The 22,522-nt window shown below is 46.8% G+C and overlaps 1 protein-coding gene across 1 annotated transcript in view; it reads right to left on the reverse strand.

Annotated features, from left to right (window-relative positions):
- Window positions 1-22,522, reverse strand: part of EZR (ezrin) — a 51,021-nt gene that overhangs the window by 15,030 nt on the left and 13,469 nt on the right. Inside the window, exons 3-7 of the mRNA XM_060617250.3 lie at window positions 10,028-10,111; window positions 5,216-5,311; window positions 4,017-4,291; window positions 3,342-3,425; window positions 2,237-2,383 (exon numbers count right to left, since the gene is read on the reverse strand). Of these exons, the coding sequence (XP_060473233.2) occupies window positions 2,237-2,383; window positions 3,342-3,425; window positions 4,017-4,291; window positions 5,216-5,311; window positions 10,028-10,111 (686 nt within the window). The remainder of the gene's footprint in view (window positions 1-2,236; window positions 2,384-3,341; window positions 3,426-4,016; window positions 4,292-5,215; window positions 5,312-10,027; window positions 10,112-22,522) is intronic.

Genomic DNA, 22,522 nt, shown 5'->3' on the forward strand with positions numbered 1-22,522 from the left:
CTTCAAGGGCCCAGAGAGTCACACGGCGCAGACTCCTGCCCCTGGGAGGACCAGGAAGGCTGCAAGGAGAGGAGGGTGGGGGAGGGTGAGCCCTGGGAGCACAGAGGTGCTCTCGCAGGACTGAAAAACGCGGGGGCAAGGGCGCACTCCTCTCACGGTTCTGTTTTGGGTCTGACGATGCCAGGCAGGATCACATAACACACTAATGGGAACTTCCTCTGTTTCCTCTTCATCTACGGTTTACAGAATGAAAAAGACTAAGATGCTTTCCGTCCCACGCGTTCCCACTCCGTGGTTACGTACACACTGAAAAGGGACCTCAAGAGACATTTCCCAACCAGGATATATTTAGTTCTAAAAAGGGATAATAAAGGTATATTTGTTTATCTGCAGGTGCACTAAGTCTCTCATCGCCCAACTTACATACTCAAAAGATCCAATTTCTCACATGAACAGTGCTCCATGAACATCAGTTCTCACTGCTGGCCCTGCACTGAGGGGGGTAACCCAACACCCGCCACAGCCAGGACTTGTCCCGGCGCAGCTCAGGCTCGAGGCAGGGTCCTGCTGGCGCTGATAAGCAAGCTGTCCATCCTTGCTGGCGAGGAGAAGCACCTGGGCCCGCTGGTGACCGAATGTCTGGCTAAGTGTTTCTTCCTAACTGAAAAGAGGGGTGCCCTCCGAGGCAGAAGTGAGGTCGCCCTACGCCCCAGTCTTTGTTGGGGAGAAGACCCCTTTGAGAGGACTGTCAGTTTCACTGGTAAACTGGGGGTGGGGGCAGAGGGAGGAGAGCAGGGATCGACTGAATGAGCCGTGCAACTCTAATTTTTACTTGGGGAAAAATTAACATTTAACGTGGGCTGGAGGTAGTTACCAGCTGACATCAGCAAGTTCCTGCCCGTGGCTGTTTCCTGCAGCTGGAAAAACCTGTCCGGACAGCCCCGGCCACAGCTATGTTACAAAATCTGCTCATTCAAGAAATGAGTGCAGAGACACAGGCAGTTTCCCACACACGTTCCCACGAGGGCACCGCGTTCTCACTGTGTGTGCACCGCCCGCTACCAGCCACCATGCTCCAACTGAGGCGCCTCCGGAAGGACCAGGCGCTGGTTTCTGGAGTCTCCCGGACCGTTGACGTTTCCCTACAACACTGCTGCCAGCACACTTGGGGAAGCAGCACACCAGGAGTCCTCAATAACTCACTTCTAGATTCTTGGGGGAGTTCCTGCCATTCTCTGATAAGCGTATCAGGTCCTACACCGTAACCAGAGTCCTCCCTGACTGGAACCATAACTTCCAGTAAGAGTGACCGTCCTCCTCCAATTCTGGCACTCAGGGGAGGGTCTGGGAAGGCCTGCCATGGGCCTCTGCCTGACCCAAGTCAAAGGTATCCGTACCCTGGGTTCTGGCAAGAAGACAGATTCTTCACGTGACATCACCAGTCGTGGGCAGCAGCATGGCCTTCATGGAGGCCAGAGAGAGGGTTTTGGCGGGGGGGGGGGGCGCGTCCGAGAGCCCGGACATGGAGAAGAGCTGCGACGGGAGGAGATGTGTTCTCCACAGACACCATGGAGACCTTGCCCCCGCTGACTCAGATCTTTTTCTCTGTGTATCTAGCTCCCTGGCAGAAAGCAGACACCCATGTGCAGTGTCTGTAACCACAGGGAAGGGCAAAGGAAGCCGCAGGGCCCAGCTGGCTCCACACTGGCTCTGGCTCTTGCAGACCTTACTCAATGCACACAGCTAGCACGGGGCAATTAGATACCTCTCACAGGCTCAGAGGATTTAGCTAAACTGTCTGTACATAAGCCACTGTTTACAGAACCTTAAGGTCTCTGATAGCACTGTAACCATCCCTGGTTGGATTAGCACAAGCCTTAAGCCACCAGCACAGCTAGGGCTGCCTGGGTGGTATCTGTGGGTGTGCTGGTGCCTATGGGCAGCTGGTGGCCGGGCCTCAGCAGATGGGCAGAGGAGGCCTTCCTGCAGCTCCGGCATGTGGGGTCACGGGTCAGCACACACCAGGGCTAGTGAACAGGCTACAGTGACGGAAGAGAAACGGCATACACCTCGAGCTGACCTCGGACACAACGTGGGCACATCACAGCTGAAAAGCCCTTAGAGAGTCATGCGCTAGACAAATGTCAAAACACACTACACACACAGATGCCATTTTCTCCACCGTTTCCAGCCCCGATACCCCACCCACCGAAGATAATTACAAAGTTCAACTCACTTATCATCTTTCTCATAAATATTCAGTCCGAGAGCATCAACTCCAAGCCAAAGGTCTGTTCCCTTCTTGTTTTTGATCTCAAAGTAATTGATCCCATACATTTCCAGGTCCTGGGCAATCTTCAGATACTCCAACATGGCACTGTCTCTAGCGGGCGGAACAAACAAGCGTGGTCATTAGAGCTGCATCCCGAGCCATGAATCTGCTACCAGGGTCTTCAGCCTCAGGCAGGCTGTGCAGGGTGGGCTCACAGCTGTGGCTTAGCGGCTGCCCCTCTGCTGACTATCCAGGCCTGCGCCCCAAGCTGTCCTGGATGCTGACCACCAATGCACTTCAGACATTCTGAAAGGACTGAACGGACTCATGCTTTCTCTGGACACAAAGATCTTCCTTTTAAATCGTATCGGTAGGCACGATCTTTCTCTTGCCCACACACTGCTGCAGGGACTCCCACTGTCTATTTCACCAGCACTTGCCACTTAGGCTTTGAGTCCCTTCCCTCCAACAAGAGATGCCCGGGACAGAGGATACTCGAAGGACACAACGGCTGTGAGGCCCAAACTGTAAATGAGCTTCTGAGGCTGGGGGGGGACAGAGAATTGCTCGTGACGCCCGAGATGAAGAATCCAGGGCAACAGAATGTGGCCGCTTCTTACACCTAATAGCCACATGTCACATCATGTCCCTCCTTCATGCTCCCTGAATAGCAAGGGGTTCTCACTTGGGATCAATTTTTTCCCATTTATACACTTTTGAAAGGAAACACCTTACAGACAATGAACAAGCCAGCACCTCTATGACAGGAAAGAAAAATAATGCTCTTTCCCCCTTGACTAGAACAGTGTTTTAGACACGAGATGGTCTCTCCTCTAAAACAAACAAGGGAGAAGACTTTAGGGCCTTAAGCTTGAACCAAATTGCTTCTTACCCCAGTCAGGAACACCCGGCTTTATTTAGGGAAAACCTCCTGTGCAACCGTTACCTTTCACTGCTCTGTGGCACCCAGGCTGCAGCCCCGCGGGGTTCCTGAAGCACCACCCTGGGGACCCCAACTGAACTCCATGCAAAGGAGCCGGGCGGGAGGGAGGGGCCGCCCAGCACTCACTTGAGCATCCCGCGGTGCTCCGCGTGCCACACCTGGATCCGGTCCTCCCACTGGTCCCTGGTGAGCTTGTGCTGGTCCATGACTCTGGGTTGCAAAGGAAGAGGGCACAGAACTGTCACCACAAAGGGCCACAGAAGGCAAGCAGCAGGCCACCGCTCACCTGCAAACCTAGAGTTTTCTTTCAAATAAGACCACACGGAGTGTTTCTACTTCCTGATGCGTAGCATTTCTGACCATTAACGACCTGAAAGACTTAGAACCTGGAATGAGACATACCCAGTCTCGCTGGAGAATTTTAAAAAGGTATTTTATATTTTCAGGGGCCTCTTCTTCCAAAAGGGGTAATTTATGTGACCATCAGTGAATACAGACAGATTTAATGGGGCCAAATCATTATACGCTAGGGAGAGCTAGGAATGGTCCCCATCCTGCTACGTTTCTTTATCACAGACCCTGTACAGGTGGATCAGTGCCTGAGGGGAGGCCATGGCGGGTCAGTGCCTACACCGGCCAGAGCACACGCGGGCCAGCACGCAGATTAGCGGGTGCTAGAGCCCCAGCCTCAAGAAGCATTTACCCTCGTGCTTGCCGACTGCTTCTGCTCACACACACTACCTATGCCCTTCAAGGGTGCAACCCGCCACTCTCGTCCGGGCCTGGCCACCCTGTGCTCACCTTTGGGGGATCAGCCGCTCAGAGCTGAGGTACCCAGACTTGTGCGTTTCTTTGTTATAGTCTCCAAACTTGGCTTGCACAGCATAGGAGCCCAGGAGCACCGCAGTCTCAGGAGGGCAGTAAATCTCATCGCTGAGAATTCCCTCCTTCACTTGGAGGAAGAAAAGCTTCTGTGTGATGTCCTGGATGAGCTCCTCAGACACATCTTCGGGGTAGAACTTTGCCCGGAACTTGAATTGGAGAGGATTCTCCTTTCTGACCTCCTGTGCAGACACCTGGACGACAAAAGCCAAATGCCCTCTGCCAAGTGTAGAGGATGAGACCGCCCCCCCCACCCCAGCTCCCTAAACACAGGTCATAACCACCGGGTCAAAAGGATCATGCAGGCCAGTTTTCAGGAGATAGCGTTCACTCCGAAAGTCACCTTTTTAGCACATAAGACGAGAAAAGGCCAGTTAAAGTCCTATCGCCCTCCCATACTTAGCTGGAAGTCTAGCAGCAGCCAGTTAGGGACTCACCAAGCCACTAGAACCAGCCCCAACTTCTGGGAACAATGTTACCAATTCCAGAGAACTCAAATTCAGAAAGGGCCTGCCTAGTGACCTGTGAACCTGGCATCTGCCCGCGCGGCCAGTCGAGCCATGGACCACGGAACTTATGTTTAATAACTGCTCATGTACCCCCCTGCCTATTGCCATCTCTAATTGCCCTCAGGCTTGCCATAGTAATATGGGAGGAAGACACAGGTTTGGGAAAAGGGACATTTTCAAACTGTGTGGAGAAAACACATTTAAGCTTCCTGCTTTTCTTTACAGTTGTTAATGGAATTATCCAGTCTTTCGAGTTGAAAGATAATCTATCACAGGTTCAAACAAAGCAACAACAGGTTCTTACAAAACAGTGAATGATTCATGGTCTAGAAGATTAACAATCTCATTGGGGAAAAAAAACTAAGGTCAACTAAAAGCTAAGCAATTAACTATCATATGCTCCAATGAGTGAGCAGTAAGGAGAAATCCCAGGATCTAATTTCCAACCAATATCCCCATTTACTGGAAACCTGTAACCTTTTTGTCTATAGAAACTTTTACACAAATAAAAAGAACAAAAAACAAAAGACAGAAGAAGGTGTTCCAGTTTCAAAGTTAGCAGAGCAGACCAACACCCAAATATCCTGTGAATAGTTAACTCTGACTTACCTTTTTATCTAGTTTCAACCAGGTAGGAAATCCTTTATTATCCACATACTGGAGGCCAAAGTACCACACTTCCCTAAGGCCGATGGTCTTGACCACCTGCGTGAATGAGACAGAGGGGCAGAGGCTGACGTCTGGAAGGGCAGGAGGCACACGGCACAGCAGGGTCACCAGGAGAGCCAGGTGCCGGGTGCCCGGTCCCACTGCACACACCTCTCCTGCACCATCCCAGGGAACCTGTTACCAACAGAGGCTGCTCCTCCAAAGCCATGAATGGCTTATTTTTAACATACGTTTGAGCAGATTCAGGGTTAACTTTAAATCTCAGAAAATCGTAAGACCTTGTAAACTCTTGCCCCCCCTCCTCTTACCCCACCCACGCTTTGCCAAGTAAAGACAACCAGCTGGGATGGAGCGAGCACACACAGCCGGACCCCACCAGGGAACACCAGGGAGAGTGTGTGGCCCAGTGTGAATGCCCCTGTCAGGTGTGCTCCCATGAAAAAGGGGTTGAAAGTCACTAATGTGAAGCAAAGGAATACTTGGGTCTTCCCTGGCTGCCTGTCTCTGCTTCTCAGTGGCCCAGGCCTCTGCTTAACTGGAAACAGGGCAACAGCAGTCCCCAGAGAGGCAGGAGAAAGATGGGGGCAAACTTCCAGGGAAAGGGGGGATGGGGGAGTTATGCTTCATACACCAAGGGATGACTAGCATTCCTTCAACCTCCAGAAATTTGGAATTCTGATATAGGAAGGTGTAATTCAACCCTAGGTCATCATAAGGATTTCACATTTTAAAATTCTCCACAGCACTAGAAAAAGTCTCCTGTGGTCCACTACAGACAGAATCCCATCCTGGTTATTCTTTTGTCTTAGGAACAGAAAAGCAACTTCCTGGGGACACCTGTTACACATCATCACAACTGAGTCCCAGGGCTTTGCTGCAGTTTAAATGCTGAGTCCCATGACATACAATGCTCAGCCTCTATATAAAAAGGTTACCATTCTTCAAATGTCATAAAGCGAAAGAGACCCAAACGCATGAGAAATGACAAATCAGGTATCTGGAGCATTTGCTTAAAATAAAATTGGAAATTCCAAATAGACTCCTGCTTGGGAGCGTGTCTTCTCCTCTGCTGGGGGACCAGATACTTGCTGGGGCTCCAGGAGCCTGGTCATCACACCCCCAGGAGGGACCTGTTCCCATCCCACTCGTTCCACTCTCCCATGGGGGGAGGGGGGCGGGGCCCCATTATGGCACGATGTGGAAGAACTTGGATGGTTCTGTGCTGACTCCCAAGTCTCTTGGGAACCCTGCCTAAGTCCTGTCAGGGTAGCTAAGTGCAGGGAACGCTGATCTGAAGACCAGGTTTTCCATACCCAATCCTGCTAATTTCACACACTCTATAAACCTCCATCTCAGCATCTGGATATAAAACCCGCCTTGCCTTCCTCTTCGGGTGGTCTCAGAGCGACCTATGAAAGGTCCACATACAGAAGCATCTGGTCTTTCCACTCCATGCACCAAACTGGAGCCTTAGCCTGGGTGCCAACCAGTGTGAGAGGATTCTGTCTGCTCCACCTCCCTTCCCACCGGGTCAGACCCCTGCTGATAGCCGCAGCCACAGCTCAGACTTCTCTTCCCCTCTGCTATGAGGCAGCCAGCCCCCTTGGCAAAGCAGATCACAGACTCCAGAACCACATTGTGGACAGAACCCTTGCACAATGAAACGTCTGACCCTGGGTACCCCGATCTGCCACACGTCTCTGCGGCACGAATCTTCTCACTCCAGGGTAACTGCCCGCAGAGTATATTTTAGAGCCTTACTTCTATTTCTATGGCTTCCCCAAAATGGCACACTTGAATTAACCTGCTTTCCTTCAGTCCATTCCAAAAACCAACCCGTAAGTCCTCCTTACAAGGGAAATCCAATATTCCTGAAAAAACACACTTCACCCTTCCCCTCGAATATCCTTGGCTTACTAAAGCAGATACACAACACAGACGCGGAATTTGAACAGGGGTGGAGAATATTCCTTCATTTCTGTTTCAGCAGTGTTTTACATGGCAGTTTGGAATGGAAAATGCAGGGACAAGTCTACTTGACTCCACCTCAAGTGACAGCTGAACACAGGTTGTGATGATGGAAACAAAGGGCACCCAGAGTCACAGCTCTCTCACTGCCTCCAGAACCGTAGGATCTCGCCTGGCTGTGCGGTGCTGGCCTGGGAGGCCCCCCATCAAGTCAGGCCCCTGGACTAGAATCCAGGCAGACCCAGCAAGAGCGCTGGGGATGGGGACGGGGACGGGGACGGGGATGGGCGGGGACGGGGACGGGGATGGGCCGGGCCGGGCCCCACAGAAGAGACTCATGTTGCTCATGCGGTGGGAGAGAAGGCTTCGGACAAGCTTACCTCTCAAGTGTCTTTCAACCCCTCCTACTTAAGGACCATATTCTAGTGCCTGGTAGTTTGGCCCAAACCTAGAATCAGGTGGAGCAACTGAGAAAAGGACACAGACTCCAAAGGCATCGAGAAGAAAACATGCGCAGCCTGGCTGGGGTGCGGGAAGGAGCCCCGGAAAGCACCCAGGGCACCCCTGATGACCTACTCACGGGAAGGCGGGACCTTCGCAGTGTCATGTGCTGCCTTGGAAAGACACGGAAGGATAAACAAACGGATCTTCAAAAAGACAAGTGTGAGCAGGCTTACGATGCCACACAGCCAGAACCTGCCCGGGCCCTGGTGAGCACTATGACCTCAGGCAACTCTCTTCTCTAACTTCCATGTCCTTCCATGTCCTTCCATGTGTCCATGTACACACACAGTTAGTCGCCTTCCAGGTCAGCTCCAACCTCAGCACCCTCAGATTATATCGCATGTTTCTTTAGGGACACACCAAACTGAAAAGAAATTAAATATGAACTCTGTCATCAGAGTTCTTTGTGACCCAGGTCCTACCGTTGAAGGCGGAGTTCGGGATCTTTCTGTCTCCCGCTACTTCCCTTTCTGATAACTGACTGGTGGTAGAATCTCACTACCCGTCTTGGAGGTTGGCTGAGATTCAGGCAGGAAACATGATTTGGGAACAGAGGTTCAAGTGGGATGTGGCCTTGTTTTCTGTTTAGCACACAGATCTGGGGACTTGACTTTCAGGGGTGGGGAACAGTATCATCGCGCTTGCATGTGGCTGATGGGGCTAACGAGCTCTGGAACAATTTAGATACTGAATTTATCCAGACTTGGCATGCTGACTGGATTTATTAAATACGTTTTTAAAATAACCCACACCTACCGACTGAGTTCAGGGTCCATTTTTTGTATACCTATTAATCCACAGCTCCATGCCTCTGTTAAGCAGATAATCTAATAAAAATACCCGTTTTTAAACCAACGCAGGGAAAAAAACCAAACCAACGCAAACACCAAACGAGTACAATCGCTCAACATGTAGGAGCGTGCCGAGTTCTGTCAACGGGGCACCCTGGACCAGGAAGCGGGGGGAGGCCCGAGCGGTACGCAGCTCCATTCACGCCTAGCACACGAGCGTGCGGTTAAAAACGTCCATGGAACCGGACCACCCAAGCGGAGTATTTTAGGGAGCAGGGCAGGCCTCGCTGCTCGCTCCGCTCCCTCCGCTTCCAAAGGGTCCCACGGGCAGACACGGATGTCTCGGACACTGGCAGCGGTGTCACCGCGGACTCCTCACGTGATGTCGGAGAAGCAACACGCGAACAAACAAGGCAGATGGAGGCCGGGCAGCTAAACGGCCGAGGGCGTCGAAATTCTGTAACTAAAACCCCCAGTTTCCGTCTCCGCTTTAGAACAGTCACTTGAGGACAGCCCCACCGCTCATTTACAGACAAGGACTCTGGTATGGCCCACGTTCGAACCACTGACCCAACCCACACAGGGCTCGGCTGGCTCCACTTAATTTACTTCAGGATTCTCTTTCAGAAGAAACCTTTAGGTTTTTGCCCCAAGTCCAGCCTGACCGCGAAGAGTAAATGCCTCTGTCCTTACTGGGTATGGGCAGAGCCAGGCAATGACCTCACACGAGCAGCACAGGCAGAACGGAGGTGTCCCTGCCGACCCCACGAAGCCCGGCACACACACCAGTGCTGGCCCAGCACATAGTGGGGATGAACCTACCGGGTGCTCACTTTTGGGGACAAGAAGGAGATATGACCGCACGCAGGAGGGAGTCCCCTACACCTTCTAAATTTGCTAGAAGTCACCCACCCTCCCTCATCTCCTGATCACCACCCACTCCAATTTCTGGGCTTAGTGCTAGGGTTCAGAACATCACTTGTCCCATCAGCGGGGCCTCTCAGCCAGGCAGGCTATAGCTCAAGGGACCTGTAAACTCATGTCTGCGCCCGTTGCCCTCCTGGAGCCCTGGCCCCAGAGCAGACTTTACTTAGCCCAGAGAAGCAGATCTTGTTCCAAAACCTGGAACTGTTCCATGGCAGAATTACCACCGCTTTCTGGGAGGCTCACTATGATCAGCGTTCCGCATCCACCTTCAGGTCTCAAGAAGAAATAAATATGCAGGGATGTGGACGTGCTCTGCCTTGCCTAGCTCACGGGCCGTGCTGATGAAGACTTCAGAGCATCCCCAAATTTCCTGTCACAGGGCTGTGAACAGGGGCTACTCGTGCAGGGTGTTTACAACAGTATGAACCCCCTGGAAGAAGGAGAAATGTTCCCCTCTACAAAAAGAAGTAAGCCGCAAACCAATATGCTCAGCAAAATTATTCAGATCTGCAAAAAATAACTTTCTAAATGGGGATTCTCCCTCCTAAGCTCAAAGACCAACCTGATCAAAAAGCTGTTTTCCTGTTGTATTTGGCTGGATGGCAAACTCCAGCTCCGCATCCATGGTGGTAACTCGGACGTTGATCTAGAAAACAGAACGAAATGAATTACACTTAACTGGGTGCTCCTTTCTTGTAATGATCTTCTGAGCCGTCGGCATAAACTCAAAGCTACTTAGCAACACGGCAAGAGTAAATTCCTCACTGACATCCATTCTCGTGCTGTCATGACACACGCATGCGCACACACTCACACGCTGCGAGTGTCCACTCACAATGGACAGCTGCTGAGTCTCAGTGTGTGCACAGTTTGGACTCAAACGCAGGCCTCCTTTGCTTTACTAAAGCACATTCGCACTTAGGTCTAAGCTGGTTCTCTACAAAAATACCTTGATAAACATTTAACGTTTCTCCGTGCACCAGCTCGCACTGACCCTCACAACAGCCAAGGAAGGCACCAGTGGGCTGGCCAGCCTCCTTGAGAAGTCAGACCAAGACAGTAAGTGAAAGGAACAGAGAAGGAGCAAGCAATATACCAGAAGGTTTAGAAACACCAGAAACTGAATAGTGAAAAGAGAAACGGTCAGATGACTAATGATACATCAAAAGAGGATACTGTGCAGTAACTGAAATGCTAATTAAGAAGATGGTAGAAACGTGGAAAACCGCTTCAGAAATGAAAGCCATGACAAGCAAAATGGCACACATCCCATCAATACAAACCTGTGAGAGCCATCCAGCAGAGGACAGAAGTACGACATGGGGACGGACAGATCACAAGATGGTCGGAGCACAAGGAACTGAGGTGGGGGCGATGAGGGGCCTTAACAAGGTCTCTAACATTCCCATGGAGTGTTTTGTTTAAAAAACTCATTTCCAAGTAGTTTTCAAATATATCACTCGAGAAAACCCAAATTTACTAGCGTATGAAACAGACAACATACTACTTTATGTGACTGTCCTAAAGAAAAACACCACCACACAGCAAGAGTAAAGCTTGATTATCTTTTTTATTTTTTATTTATGTTTTTACAAAGAGAGAGCGCAAGCGCATGTGAGCAGGAGAGACAGAGGGGCAGAAGGGGAGAGACAGAACCCCAAGCAGGCTCCACACTCAGCACAGAACCCGACGTGGGGCTCAATCCCACGACCCAGTGATCGCAACCTGAGCCGAAATGGAGTCAGACGCTCAACCAGTGCCTCATCCAGGCACCCCAGAATGCTCAATGTTAGGAAACGCTTGCTTTTCACCATTTTTCGAGTGACATACGTAAGTAGCTGGATAGACGTGTACCCTAAACCCCTCCTTCCTCAGATGTAAATATCACGGGGACACAGCAACAGGACTAACGCTTTGCTGACAAAGGTCTAAGGAGAGCTGGCACACTACACATGCTTAGCAGGCACCACTCTGGTTGTCTCTTTAGGAACAAAACCAGTCTTTAGGGATGTTTTTTTTCCCCTAACCCTGAAGACTGATAGTGGAGAGATACTTTGATACAATGCACTGTGTCTTAAAGGTTCTCTGGTTGATAGTAAAGAGAAGGGAGGCACAAATTTTCCAGGATTTCAAGAAAAGTCTCCCTTTCAATCTCAAGTGTACAAGTTAAAAAACTCGAGTTTACTGAGAAGCAAAAGGAAACATACTGTAAATTCTTCAACTATATTAAAACATAAAAACCTAAGTTTCTTTTCCTGCTGGCAATAATTTATTTTTTTAATAATCACAAAACGGCCATTATGAAGCAGAAGATAAAAGTACCTTTCTCAATTATGGTTCCAAATGCACATATTAGAGGTGAAAAAGCAGCCCCAAGTCAAACATTCCAGTAGACGAATGCCGCTCCAATTACACACTCATAAGCCCACAAGGATACATCACACCCAAAACTAAGGCGGAGGCCCACAAATACGGGGTCTTCGATCTGCTTTTCTGATTCACTGATTGCAAACTGATTACCAGGAATATTAAAAGAAAATGATTTTAAGGTTTAAATCAGATCTACATTTGATTCCAAGTTCACACAACTCTTCGAAAAAGCAAATATCCAGTAAAATGAGTAGTTTTACTGAGGATGGGGGTAACAGACCAGTAGTCCGTAGAAAGTAAACTTCTTAAAAATGAAGCATGAAGAGAAGGTCTGCATAACCTCCACAAAGTACACGAACCACCACAAGGACCTACTCTGCCGTCCACAGCTCCAACACAGCCATTCTGCCAAGTTTTAGTCGGTCTGGTCTTTCCAGAGAATTCTTTCTGTGAGGCCCAACACCCACCGGCAAGCATGAAGTGTGGTACAGAATCTCCAACAAAGACAGTGAGCCTAAAGATCAGGTTAAGTTTTTCTGGCATTGCAGTAGCAAATAAAATTGGGACAAATAACAGGAAACAAATAGGCTTTCCTCCATCGTTTGGTCTCCTGGCCCTGTCAAAAGGAGTAATTTCCAGTTCTGATTTGGGGACACAACAGAATTTTTCTTATTTTCAATCTCCCTCCCCCAAATTATAAATCAAATGAATTTTATCAACATACGTGTATATTCATATATAGTGCATGCTCTACAATATTGATCGGAGGCTGGGACGAGATATCTCAGGAACCCTAAACAACACGTGAACGAACAATACATGATGACCGGTGGCCGAGCGGCTCTGCGTCACAGGTGCGTGTTCCTGGACGAGGTCACTGCCCCACTAGTGTTTCTCATGGGGGCATGAATGGCATTCCGGGCACAGGTGCTCGCTCTGTCAAGACTATCTCCAGTGCAGGTCTGAGCCCACCTACTTAAACACAAGCGTCCCCAGTCCCTGGGACAATCTAAAAGTGCTCCCATCATTTCCAGATGCTGAGGAAACGGGAGGCTGCTACCCAGACTGAGGGCCACAGAGAGGCGCTGTCTTCATCAGAAGCAGGATATAGAGCTCCGGGTTTACAAAGCCTGTTAAGATTATTTTCAATTTTATAGATCTTTAATAATGAAATACTGAAATATGGCACAAACTTGTATCCAAGTTTAAAACGAAGCACTTACTCAGATGACAAGACCATTTATATACATATTTTGATCCACTTATCCAGTACCTTTGAAAGAAATCAGACCTTAGCAATTAAGGAAACATGTCTAAATCCCAACTCTCCTTTTTAATTCTCTTTGTCTTGAGTTTCCACGGTAAGCAATTCTTTTCAGTACTGGGATGGAAGCTGATGCTCGTATCTGCAACGGTGCCACAGAAATAAAGTGGGCTTGTGTGGTCCTGCATGATCAATGTGAGCATGGTTCCACAGGCTTAAAACACACCATCACACAAACCCAAACTGTGTGCAAACGTCGGGGGAAAGAATGCACGGTTTGCAACTTTTATTGTCCTGGTAATTACCCCCAGGTTAAGTTTTTCTTATCAAAGGCAACATCTGCTGAAGGCAGCAAAATCCCATAGTAATGTGTGGGATACGTGTGTATAGACAGCATGCAGTCAGTCACTGAAAGTCTAACCCCAAAAGGCAGGGATTCTCTCAGGCTTGACACAATACTGAAAGCCTTTTAAACATTCTGCTCTGTTTAGGGGTGATGACAGTGATTCAAGTTGAGTTTTGCTCGAGTTCCCCCTCACGTGCACACAGACACACACATGCCCCATGCCGTGGACGGTGTAGATGGCAGCTCAACAATTCATGTCTCCCTCCCCGTGCTACTCCAACTGAAACGAAGAAACAAAGCCATACTGAGAGTTCTAAAATGTTACAACATAGAAGGAACTAGACTTAACCATACCCCACTACGTATAATGGGAATTCATAAATAACTTTAGATAATGGAGTTAAGTTAGCAAAAGCATTTTAAACTCCACAGATTAAAAATAATGAGGTCTTTCTGCTGCTCTATGCCATGTCATAAATTTTAGAGTAAGAGGACTTGCTTAGACACAAGTCAAGAAAACATGTTAATGAAGATGCCCGAACACATCCAAAAAAATGAGGCTCTAATGAGTATAATGCAGATTTTCCACACTGGCCATATTTAGCAGAAAAATCTTTCTTCTTTTTGCCCCAGCAGCCTAGCTTAGTGGGGAACTTGTGTTCTCATTTCAGTAAGACAGGCGAGTTTTTGATTACTAGAATGTTAGTATATGCCGCAGGTCTGTATTTGAAAGAGACAAAGGCTATAAAAACAAAAATAGGAATGAAAAGTTTTATTTCTAAAACAAGAACAAATCTGGCCAGTAAAAGTTCTCTAAATCTAAGCAAAATGCCATGCATGTTTAGTTTTTATGAAATGACTGCTGTTTCACAGGTGTATGAGCCACGCCTCTTGACTAGATAACGAATAGGTTATCTGATAGGGAATTTAACACACAGACCTATCTTTGCCTTAGTTAATGAAGTCAATGAAAACCTAACTGTAATGCTGTCTCTGTCCTCCCTCTGCTTAATAATCTACTCTAAAAAAATTCTATTTGCTGCTCTTACGGATTAGCTCAGCTCAAAACTGTGACACTACATGCCAATGAACCATAGTGGTTTTATCTCACTGTTGGCAACCCACCCCAGCTAGCGGGCACATGGCATGCCCTGGAGGCTCGCTCACTGGGTGCCTGGGTGCCTACTGGGTGCCATGGGCACTGCAGACAGAGGAGTCAGACTTCTCTCGCCCTTCTGTCACTTACAACATGATCGATAGAGATGGGTCTCAAGTAGCACCCATTCACAGTTATTTCCAAATGGGTCCAACTATCAGAATCCCCAGTGCAGCCTGAGTTTCTCAGCCTCGGCCCAAGAAAACCAGCTGAATTCGGGGATCACCGAAACACGGGCAAGAGAACAGCAGCCAGGGGGCCCGGGTTTGAGAGCTGGTGTTGTAGCCTGAGAACTTCCTCCCACTGGGCCTCACACCCCGCTTTGTCTGCAAGCTGAAGTTTTGGACTAGAAGTCCCGAGGTCCCTTCCGCCTCAGAAATGCCAGGTCTGAAGTCCAACAGCATCAGGGAGGTGCAGGAGTGCAATGAAGGCTGGAGCTGTGAAAACAGGTGGGTTGACTTCTTCTTAGGAAAGCTGTGTGGACGGACCGGAAAGATTGATGAGAGAAAAATAGCCAACTGTGACGCTACTAAAAGCTGGCCAGGAGATGGTTTTCATGGGCAAAAGGAAAGCTCATACCTGATTTCACATTTCCAGGAAGGAAAATGCAACTCTCTGGCTGGACACAGAGTAGTACACGTTTTATTGCTCTGATGCAACTGACCTCTTTTTCCAAGAGGAGAATATAAGTGTGTTAAACCACAAATTTTTTTTTTTTAAATAAACTCAATTAACAATTTACCCTATTAAAACAAAAATAAATTGGGGCACCTGGGTAGCTCAGTCAAAACGTCTGATTCTTGATTCCGTCTTGCGTCATGATTTCATGGTTCAGGAGTTTGAGCCCCAAGTCTGACACAGCCTGCTTGGGCTTCTCTCTCTCTGCCCCTCCCCACCTGCTCTCTCAGAATAATAAATAAACTTAAAAAAAAAAAAGAAAAAAGAAAGAAATCCATTGTTCCCTTTGCTCAACTCCCCCAGAAAGCTGAGAAACCACAAGCACAGGCCTGACAGCAGGTAGGGGGCCAAGACCCGCTTCCCTAGGCATCCCGGCCAATCCCTGCCCAGTGGTCCACATCCTGAAGAAAGCCCCTTCCCCTCATTTGTAATATGAAGTCCTGTGACTGGAAACGTTTTATCTAAGAGGGATCTCCCAACTGTAACATTCTGTAACTTAAAAAACTATCTGAACAGCTTCTGACACCACCCAAGTCAGGGGCGGTGCAGTTCTGTAGAACATTATCTGACCTTCATAGGGAGACAAAGAGGTGATACAAATGGGGGGGCTATCTGGAGATCACATATGTTAAGGTGGTTTCTGTTTTCTTTTTCTTTCTTTAATGGAAAGGCTTGAGTGTCTTTGTTGTGTTAATATCTTTGGTGCAAAACCCCAGGACAGTGTCCTAGTCAAAGTTCCCCAGGAATGTTCTACCTACAGAAGTTTCTTCCATGGAATATCCCAAAGGACTGGTATGTTTCAGAATGTACTCTGGAAAACATGGTTTCTAAGTCTTCCCAGTTTATTTGATCAAAATGGTATCTAAAATGCCTTCTAAGAGTCTGAGAGGCATAAAAATGATATTGACAATGAAATACTGTATTTTACTTCTAACCCACATATGGCTGTCATATTATCTGCCAGTTCTTTCCCTTGTTTTGGTAAATAAATCTAGTACCGCAATGTTTCCTTTGGGAAGTGCCCATTTCCTTCTGAAATACAATGAATTTGGTTTAAGATTACCTCTCTTAAAAAAAAAAAAAAAAATTACCTCTCTAATCACACTTTTTACAGAATAAATTCATAGTGCACTAAAGACCAAGAAGGAAACATTCAAGATCAATCAATTCCTCTACAGTCTTTACAGGCAAGCACTCATTTGTCTTCTTGGGCAAGGCAGTCAGACTTCATTCTAGTCGGCGGGTGGGGGAAGAAAGTTGGCAGTGATTTTCTACCTACTTAAGCAGGAAAACCATTTAAAATACAAAGCGAAATACAAACCGTAACAGTTGAATGTTTGAATTTCAGGCAGTGGATTCAGTGGTACCAGATTAATCCCTATACTATCACACCTGCATTTACTCAAAAATTAGCCTCAGTAGAACCATCCAAGCACCACCAAGATTACATCGAGAGCTTGACCTTTCATAATCACTTAAAAATGTCAGTGCTGTTTTCCAACATTCCAGCCTTCTTCTGAAGGTGCCACTTCAGCAACTTCTAACAGCTTTCAAATATTTGGATAAGACCTTTCAAATACTTAGAAATGCTCCGATAGGAAGTAGATACAGTAAACTTTCTCCCACAAATGGGGGAAGCAGGGAAGTGGAACAAGGAAAAATTCTCACAACAGATAATAAATGATTTATAACACTTTTCTGAGATGCTATTTTGGTTCATGTAATTCAATAATTAGAGACTATTGTATTTTGATTTTCATGTTGAGTCATTATGTGTTCTTTTTTAATAACAGCTTTGTTGAAATATAACTTACACACAATTCGCCCATCTAAAACATGCAATTCAGTGGTTTTCAGCAAAGTTATGCAACCAGCACCACTATCTAATTTTAGAGCATCTCATTCCCTTAAAAGAAACCTGGTGCCCATTAGCAGTCACCCCTGCCTCCCCAGCCCTGAGAAACACTCATCTACTTTTTGTCTCCATAGATTTCCCTGTTCTCAACAGGGCGTATAAACACTCTGCCTTCCATCACTCAGTGTAATGTTTTCGAGGTTCATCCATGATGTAGCCTGTACTGGGGCTTCCCTCTTTATCGCCAAGGAACATTCCAGTGTATGGATACATCACTGCTGTCCATCCATTCACCATTTGGGACATTTGGGTTGAGTATCTTATTAACTAGCTCCATGTTGCTTTAGTGATTGCAAATATGAACTATACTAACTACTGTCAGTTTGGCATTCAAAATGATAAGAATAAAAAATCTTTAGGGGAAAATAAAGACGAAAGAAAAATGAATTTTTATGTATGTACTTATTTAAAAGATTTTATTTTTAAGTAATCTCTACACCGGATGTGGGGCTTGAAACCACAACCCTGAGATCAAGAGTCACGTGCTCCGCCGACTGAGCCAGCCCAGCAACTCAGAAAAATGAATTTTTAAAAACTAAAATTCAATTTAAGTTTACTGCTGTAAGTTGTAAATGAAAATATTCTATGTGCTCACAGGAAGACGGTCCAAGCTGCCAAACTGATGTGAACACAGTAGAAGACACTCTGAATCCTACGTTCCCACACTTACTCTCTGAAGTCAGCAGTATTTCTAGCATCGTGAATTCTAGTCAACTCCTTCCCCTTACACATGAGGGAAGACAACTGGGCGTTCACCACCAAGGAGAGGAGGGGAGAACCCAGGCTCTTGTTCAGGGTTCTCCCAAGGAAATCGTGTTCCTGCTCTAACTTTTAGGCAGGAGGCCGAGTCTTCTGTTTGACACTGAGCTCCGATGGTGCTGGGCATGCTACAGCTACTTAACACAAACACCTCCAGAGCCCTGTCCACTGCTGCCCAAAGGACGTGGCCACATCAGACATGTTGTAGGAAATCTGGTGTCCCTTGGTAATCGTTTAAGAAATACAGCCAGCTGCACCTTATAAGCTACTCCTTGGGTCCTCAGTGCTCCACAAACCTGCACACGCAAAAGACTCACCTGAAGAGCTTGTTGACACGGCTTTCCGGGCCCCAGGCCCAGAGAGTCTGACTCAGTAAGTTGGGATGGAGCCCATAAGTCGACACCGCTCTACCAAACTCACAGGTGAGCCACCCCAGACAGCCACTGCTCTCAGGGCAAGAGGTTACTATCCCGAACATACGAGAAGCCACAACACCTCTTGGCCAAATTAATGCATTTATTGCTGTTATTTATAATCCACTACGTAAAAATATCTTCACTAAATTTTCATTCATTAGAACTAAAAACAGTTACAGACCTATGCTCTCCCATCCCGCATACTCCATATCCCAACAGATGGACGCCCTATTTTGGTCATCTCTCTGGATCCTGACCTTTGAGATAAAGATCAAGTCCTTATGAGCAATACTCCAACTCAATAAATAATCCTAACATTAGCTATGACACACAGTGGTCATTTTTCACAAACGCTAACAAATGACCAAGCTCCGTAAACTTCACTGTTAACTTAGCAAACCTTAATCAGCTTAGCGTAGAAATGCTGACGCATGAATTCAGCCAAGCCCCAAAGGCAAGTGGATTTTTTAGCTTTTCTCCCTCTATATCATCAGCCCTTTTTAGGGGATCATGGTAATGACTACTACTTAAAAGATAACTTTTTTCTACCTAGGATATAAAATGTTTGTTTCAAATGGACATCGCCGCTCCCAGTAACACTGTTTATATAACAACAAAATTATAGAGAAGTAGTTGCCACTGAAAATCCAGTGACCATATTCTACATTGTTGTAGTTTCTAATAAGCATATAATTAGATGAGCCCGGCTTTTATTGAAGAAAGCCAGTCCAGAAACCACCCTGCTGTCATATACCATTCTTTTAAGGATAGAGAGGCCAAAAGAAAAACCGGTACGTTGCTATGGGGAGGTATTTACCACAATAGCACAACACTGATGTGCAGAGAGAAGACAAGTTAAATAGAAATGTGGTCCTTAAAATACGATTGTGCATCAAACAGAGCCAAGTCCATAATGACCCGACACCAGCACCACAGTCGGTCAGAGCTGGGGAGGCAGCAGTCCCTCCTGAAATTTCCCACCACCAGCAGAGCCACATGTCACCACACGCCCAAAGCAGGCTGGGCTCAAAGCTTAAAATTCCAGAGATACACGTTTTGTGCTAGCTCTTAACATCAGACCTTCAGAGAAGATGGAAAAAGCAGTATAAATACATTTTACTAATTAAATAACACTAACAGCAAACCTGCAAATCAATGGATAATGACTCACAATACTGCCATTCCTTTCTTTTGAGCTCCTGTGTATCTTTTTTTTTTAATTTTTTTTTTTAACGTTTATTTATTTGAGACAGAGAGAGACAGAGCATGAATGGGGGAGGGTCACAGAGAGAGGGAGACACAGAATCTGAAACAGGCTCCAGGCTCTGAGCTGTCAGCACAGAGCCCGACGCGGGGCTCGAACCCACGGACCATGAGAGGATGACCTGAGCCGAAGTCGGACGCTTAACCGACCGAGCCACCCAGGCGCCCCATGAGCTCCTGTGTATCTTACATTTAAATTATACCCAATCACATCATTTTATATGTTCTTCTATTTCAAGATTAAAGAAACTGAGTAGCAGTGAACAAATTGGTTGATTGGGGCAGGAACATTTTCAGATGCCAAAGAGAACCGGTCAACCACCTTTGCAAATGTAGAGGCTGGATTATAACAAAAATGGTCAGGGAATTCAGTAAAAATTCTTCTATGCATCATCGTTTTATCTGCAGCACAACAAACCATTGAAGACAGAAGGGCAGAATAGATATAAAACTCATGTTCTGATAGTTTTCAAATAGTTATACAAAACTAGGACAACATACTGGTCTTTTCCAGTCTTTTATTGCCTCGTAACAGGAATAATAAAATCATCAAATGTTAAGGCTGACCAAGAGTCCATGTTGACAGCTCTGATAACCAATATACAGCACTTCTACAGAGGTCAAAGTGCTGATCCTCGGTTCTCAGTAATTCCTGGAACCTTCCCAGGAACCATGGGCGGGTGGTCCCACTATTCCAGAGAATAGGAAGCACTGAAAGTCACAGAGAAGGACTGGGCGACGCTGCTGATGGCTGTCCTCCCGTCTCATGGTGCCCATCACGGGGCTCCAGATACTCCATTCCTGGTGATGGTAGTCATTTCCCCTGGACAATTCAAGCTTGGCTACATGTGAGCTGATGCTAACAGCTCATGGGAGCCTGAGAATGTCCCATAGGGAGGGAGTATCTATCAAGAAACCAAATTAACCTGCCACAATCTAGTGCCTCAGGATGGGCCACTATCCTTCTGGATTAAAGCAATCCTGTGCCCTCCCCTCCTATTCCTTCTAGGTGGGGGTGTAAAAAAAAAAAAAAAGCAGTGGTCGGTTAACATCTGCCCAGGTGCTAATTACTAATGAAAAGTAAGGTCACAATCACAGAGTTCAATGACAAATAGCCAGCTCAACTCCATTATCTACCAAGTAGCTGTAAGTAGAGTTTCTCAGTTCAGGTTAAGCACAGTCCTTAGTATTAGGGAATGGGAGTTTAAATTTTAACCTGGATGGGGTGCCTGGGTGGCTCAGCAGGTTAAGTGTCTGACTTCAGCTCACATCATGATCTCACGGCTCGAGTTTGAGCCCCACATCAGGTTCTCTGCTGTCAGCGCAGAGCCCATTTCACACCCTCTGTCCCCACCCCCTCTACGCGCACGTGTGCGCACACTCTCTAAAAAGTAAACACTTAAAAAATTTTTTTTGACCATGGAAATACAGGGGTGGGTGTGCCAGGCCCCTGCCTCCTACCCCAAGAGCGTTCTGACACCATGAGGTGGGCACCAACATCATTTTAGCTAAGAATTTGATATCACTTAAGGAATTTTGAGGGTAACTTAATCATAATAAGAGTTAACACTATCTACCCTTTACCTCCTTTCTTAACTTTAGAAAAGTCAAATTTTTAATGTGCAGTGGACAATAGGGCAAGTGTTAACATCACAGCTGGGTCTTGGGATTTCCAAAGAACTTTCATGTTTCAGGTATCTCTACACATTATATTTTGTATCATATTTTTATGTTACATAAATGCATACATTGTAAGTGGAACAACAAAAGTAGTGACAAGGTAAAACTATCTTGTAGGGAGATTCTAAATGGGTACTGCTTGGTGAGAGGTGAAAAGTTATCCTTGTCCAACTACTTTCTTTGAAAGGCTGAGGAAACTGAGGCCCAGAAAAGTGTATGCAACTTCCTCAACTTGATAATCAGCTACTAAAAATACTTATTTGTATCTATAGGGCTTCTAAATGTTATTGCTAAAGTTGTATCTTCCAATAACTCAATCGTTTTCAATTCTGAAAAGTTTATATTTCCAAATTCCAGGATAAAATTATGTAAAATTATAGATATACAAAAAGGAAGAGCCCAGATCAACCATCGCATAATTTCAAGAGCACGTAACGAAACCCCAAGTCTTTCTAAATGGCTCCTTTTGCTTCTGAAAATAAGCCACTTCCTGCCTCCAGACCCACTTCCTGTCAAGCAGAGCTGCAATACAAAAAGCAGACAAACCAGTCTTGTTTGTACTCATTATAACCAGAGAAAATCACAACCTTAGAGCTAGAAGGGAACTTTCTGAGCAGCCCCACTAAAAAGAAGGTCAGTTCCCACTACTTGAAAACTGAGCTGGGAACATTGCGTGCTCCCCTCTGTTCACGGGCTCAGGCACCGCTTCTAGAAGGAGGAAACAGAGGCAGGAAGACACTGCTTTCCAGACATCTGACAAAATGAAAGGATCGTCCCTCTCACCCAAGTTCCAATGACCTGTGCTGCAGAGGAATACTGGTGGACATTTTCTTATCAGCTTGAGGGCACATAAAAATCATTTTCCTGACGCCTACTAGCTGTGCATTTTAAATTTATTTTTGAGACAGAGAGAGACAGAGCATGAACAGGGGAGGGGCAGAGAGAGAGGGAGACACAGAATCCGAAATGGGCTCCAGGCTCTGAGCCGTCAGCACAGAGCCCGACGCGGGGCTCGAACTCACGGACCGCGAGATCATGACCTGAGCCGAAGTCGGACGCTTAACCGACCGACCCACCCAGGCGCCCCACAGCTGTGCGTTTTAAAGAAGCTTCTTTGTGAGAGTCTGTAAGTAGGAATGACATACACTGTGTGTGTAGATTAAATATGGGCACTAAACTAGCTACAATGCTTGGACACCTGACCTAGGAA

Source organism: Panthera onca, chromosome B2, assembly GCF_046562875.1.
Source record: "Panthera onca isolate mPanOnc1 chromosome B2, mPanOnc1 haplotype 2, whole genome shotgun sequence".
Lineage (NCBI taxonomy): Eukaryota > Metazoa > Chordata > Mammalia > Carnivora > Felidae > Panthera > Panthera onca.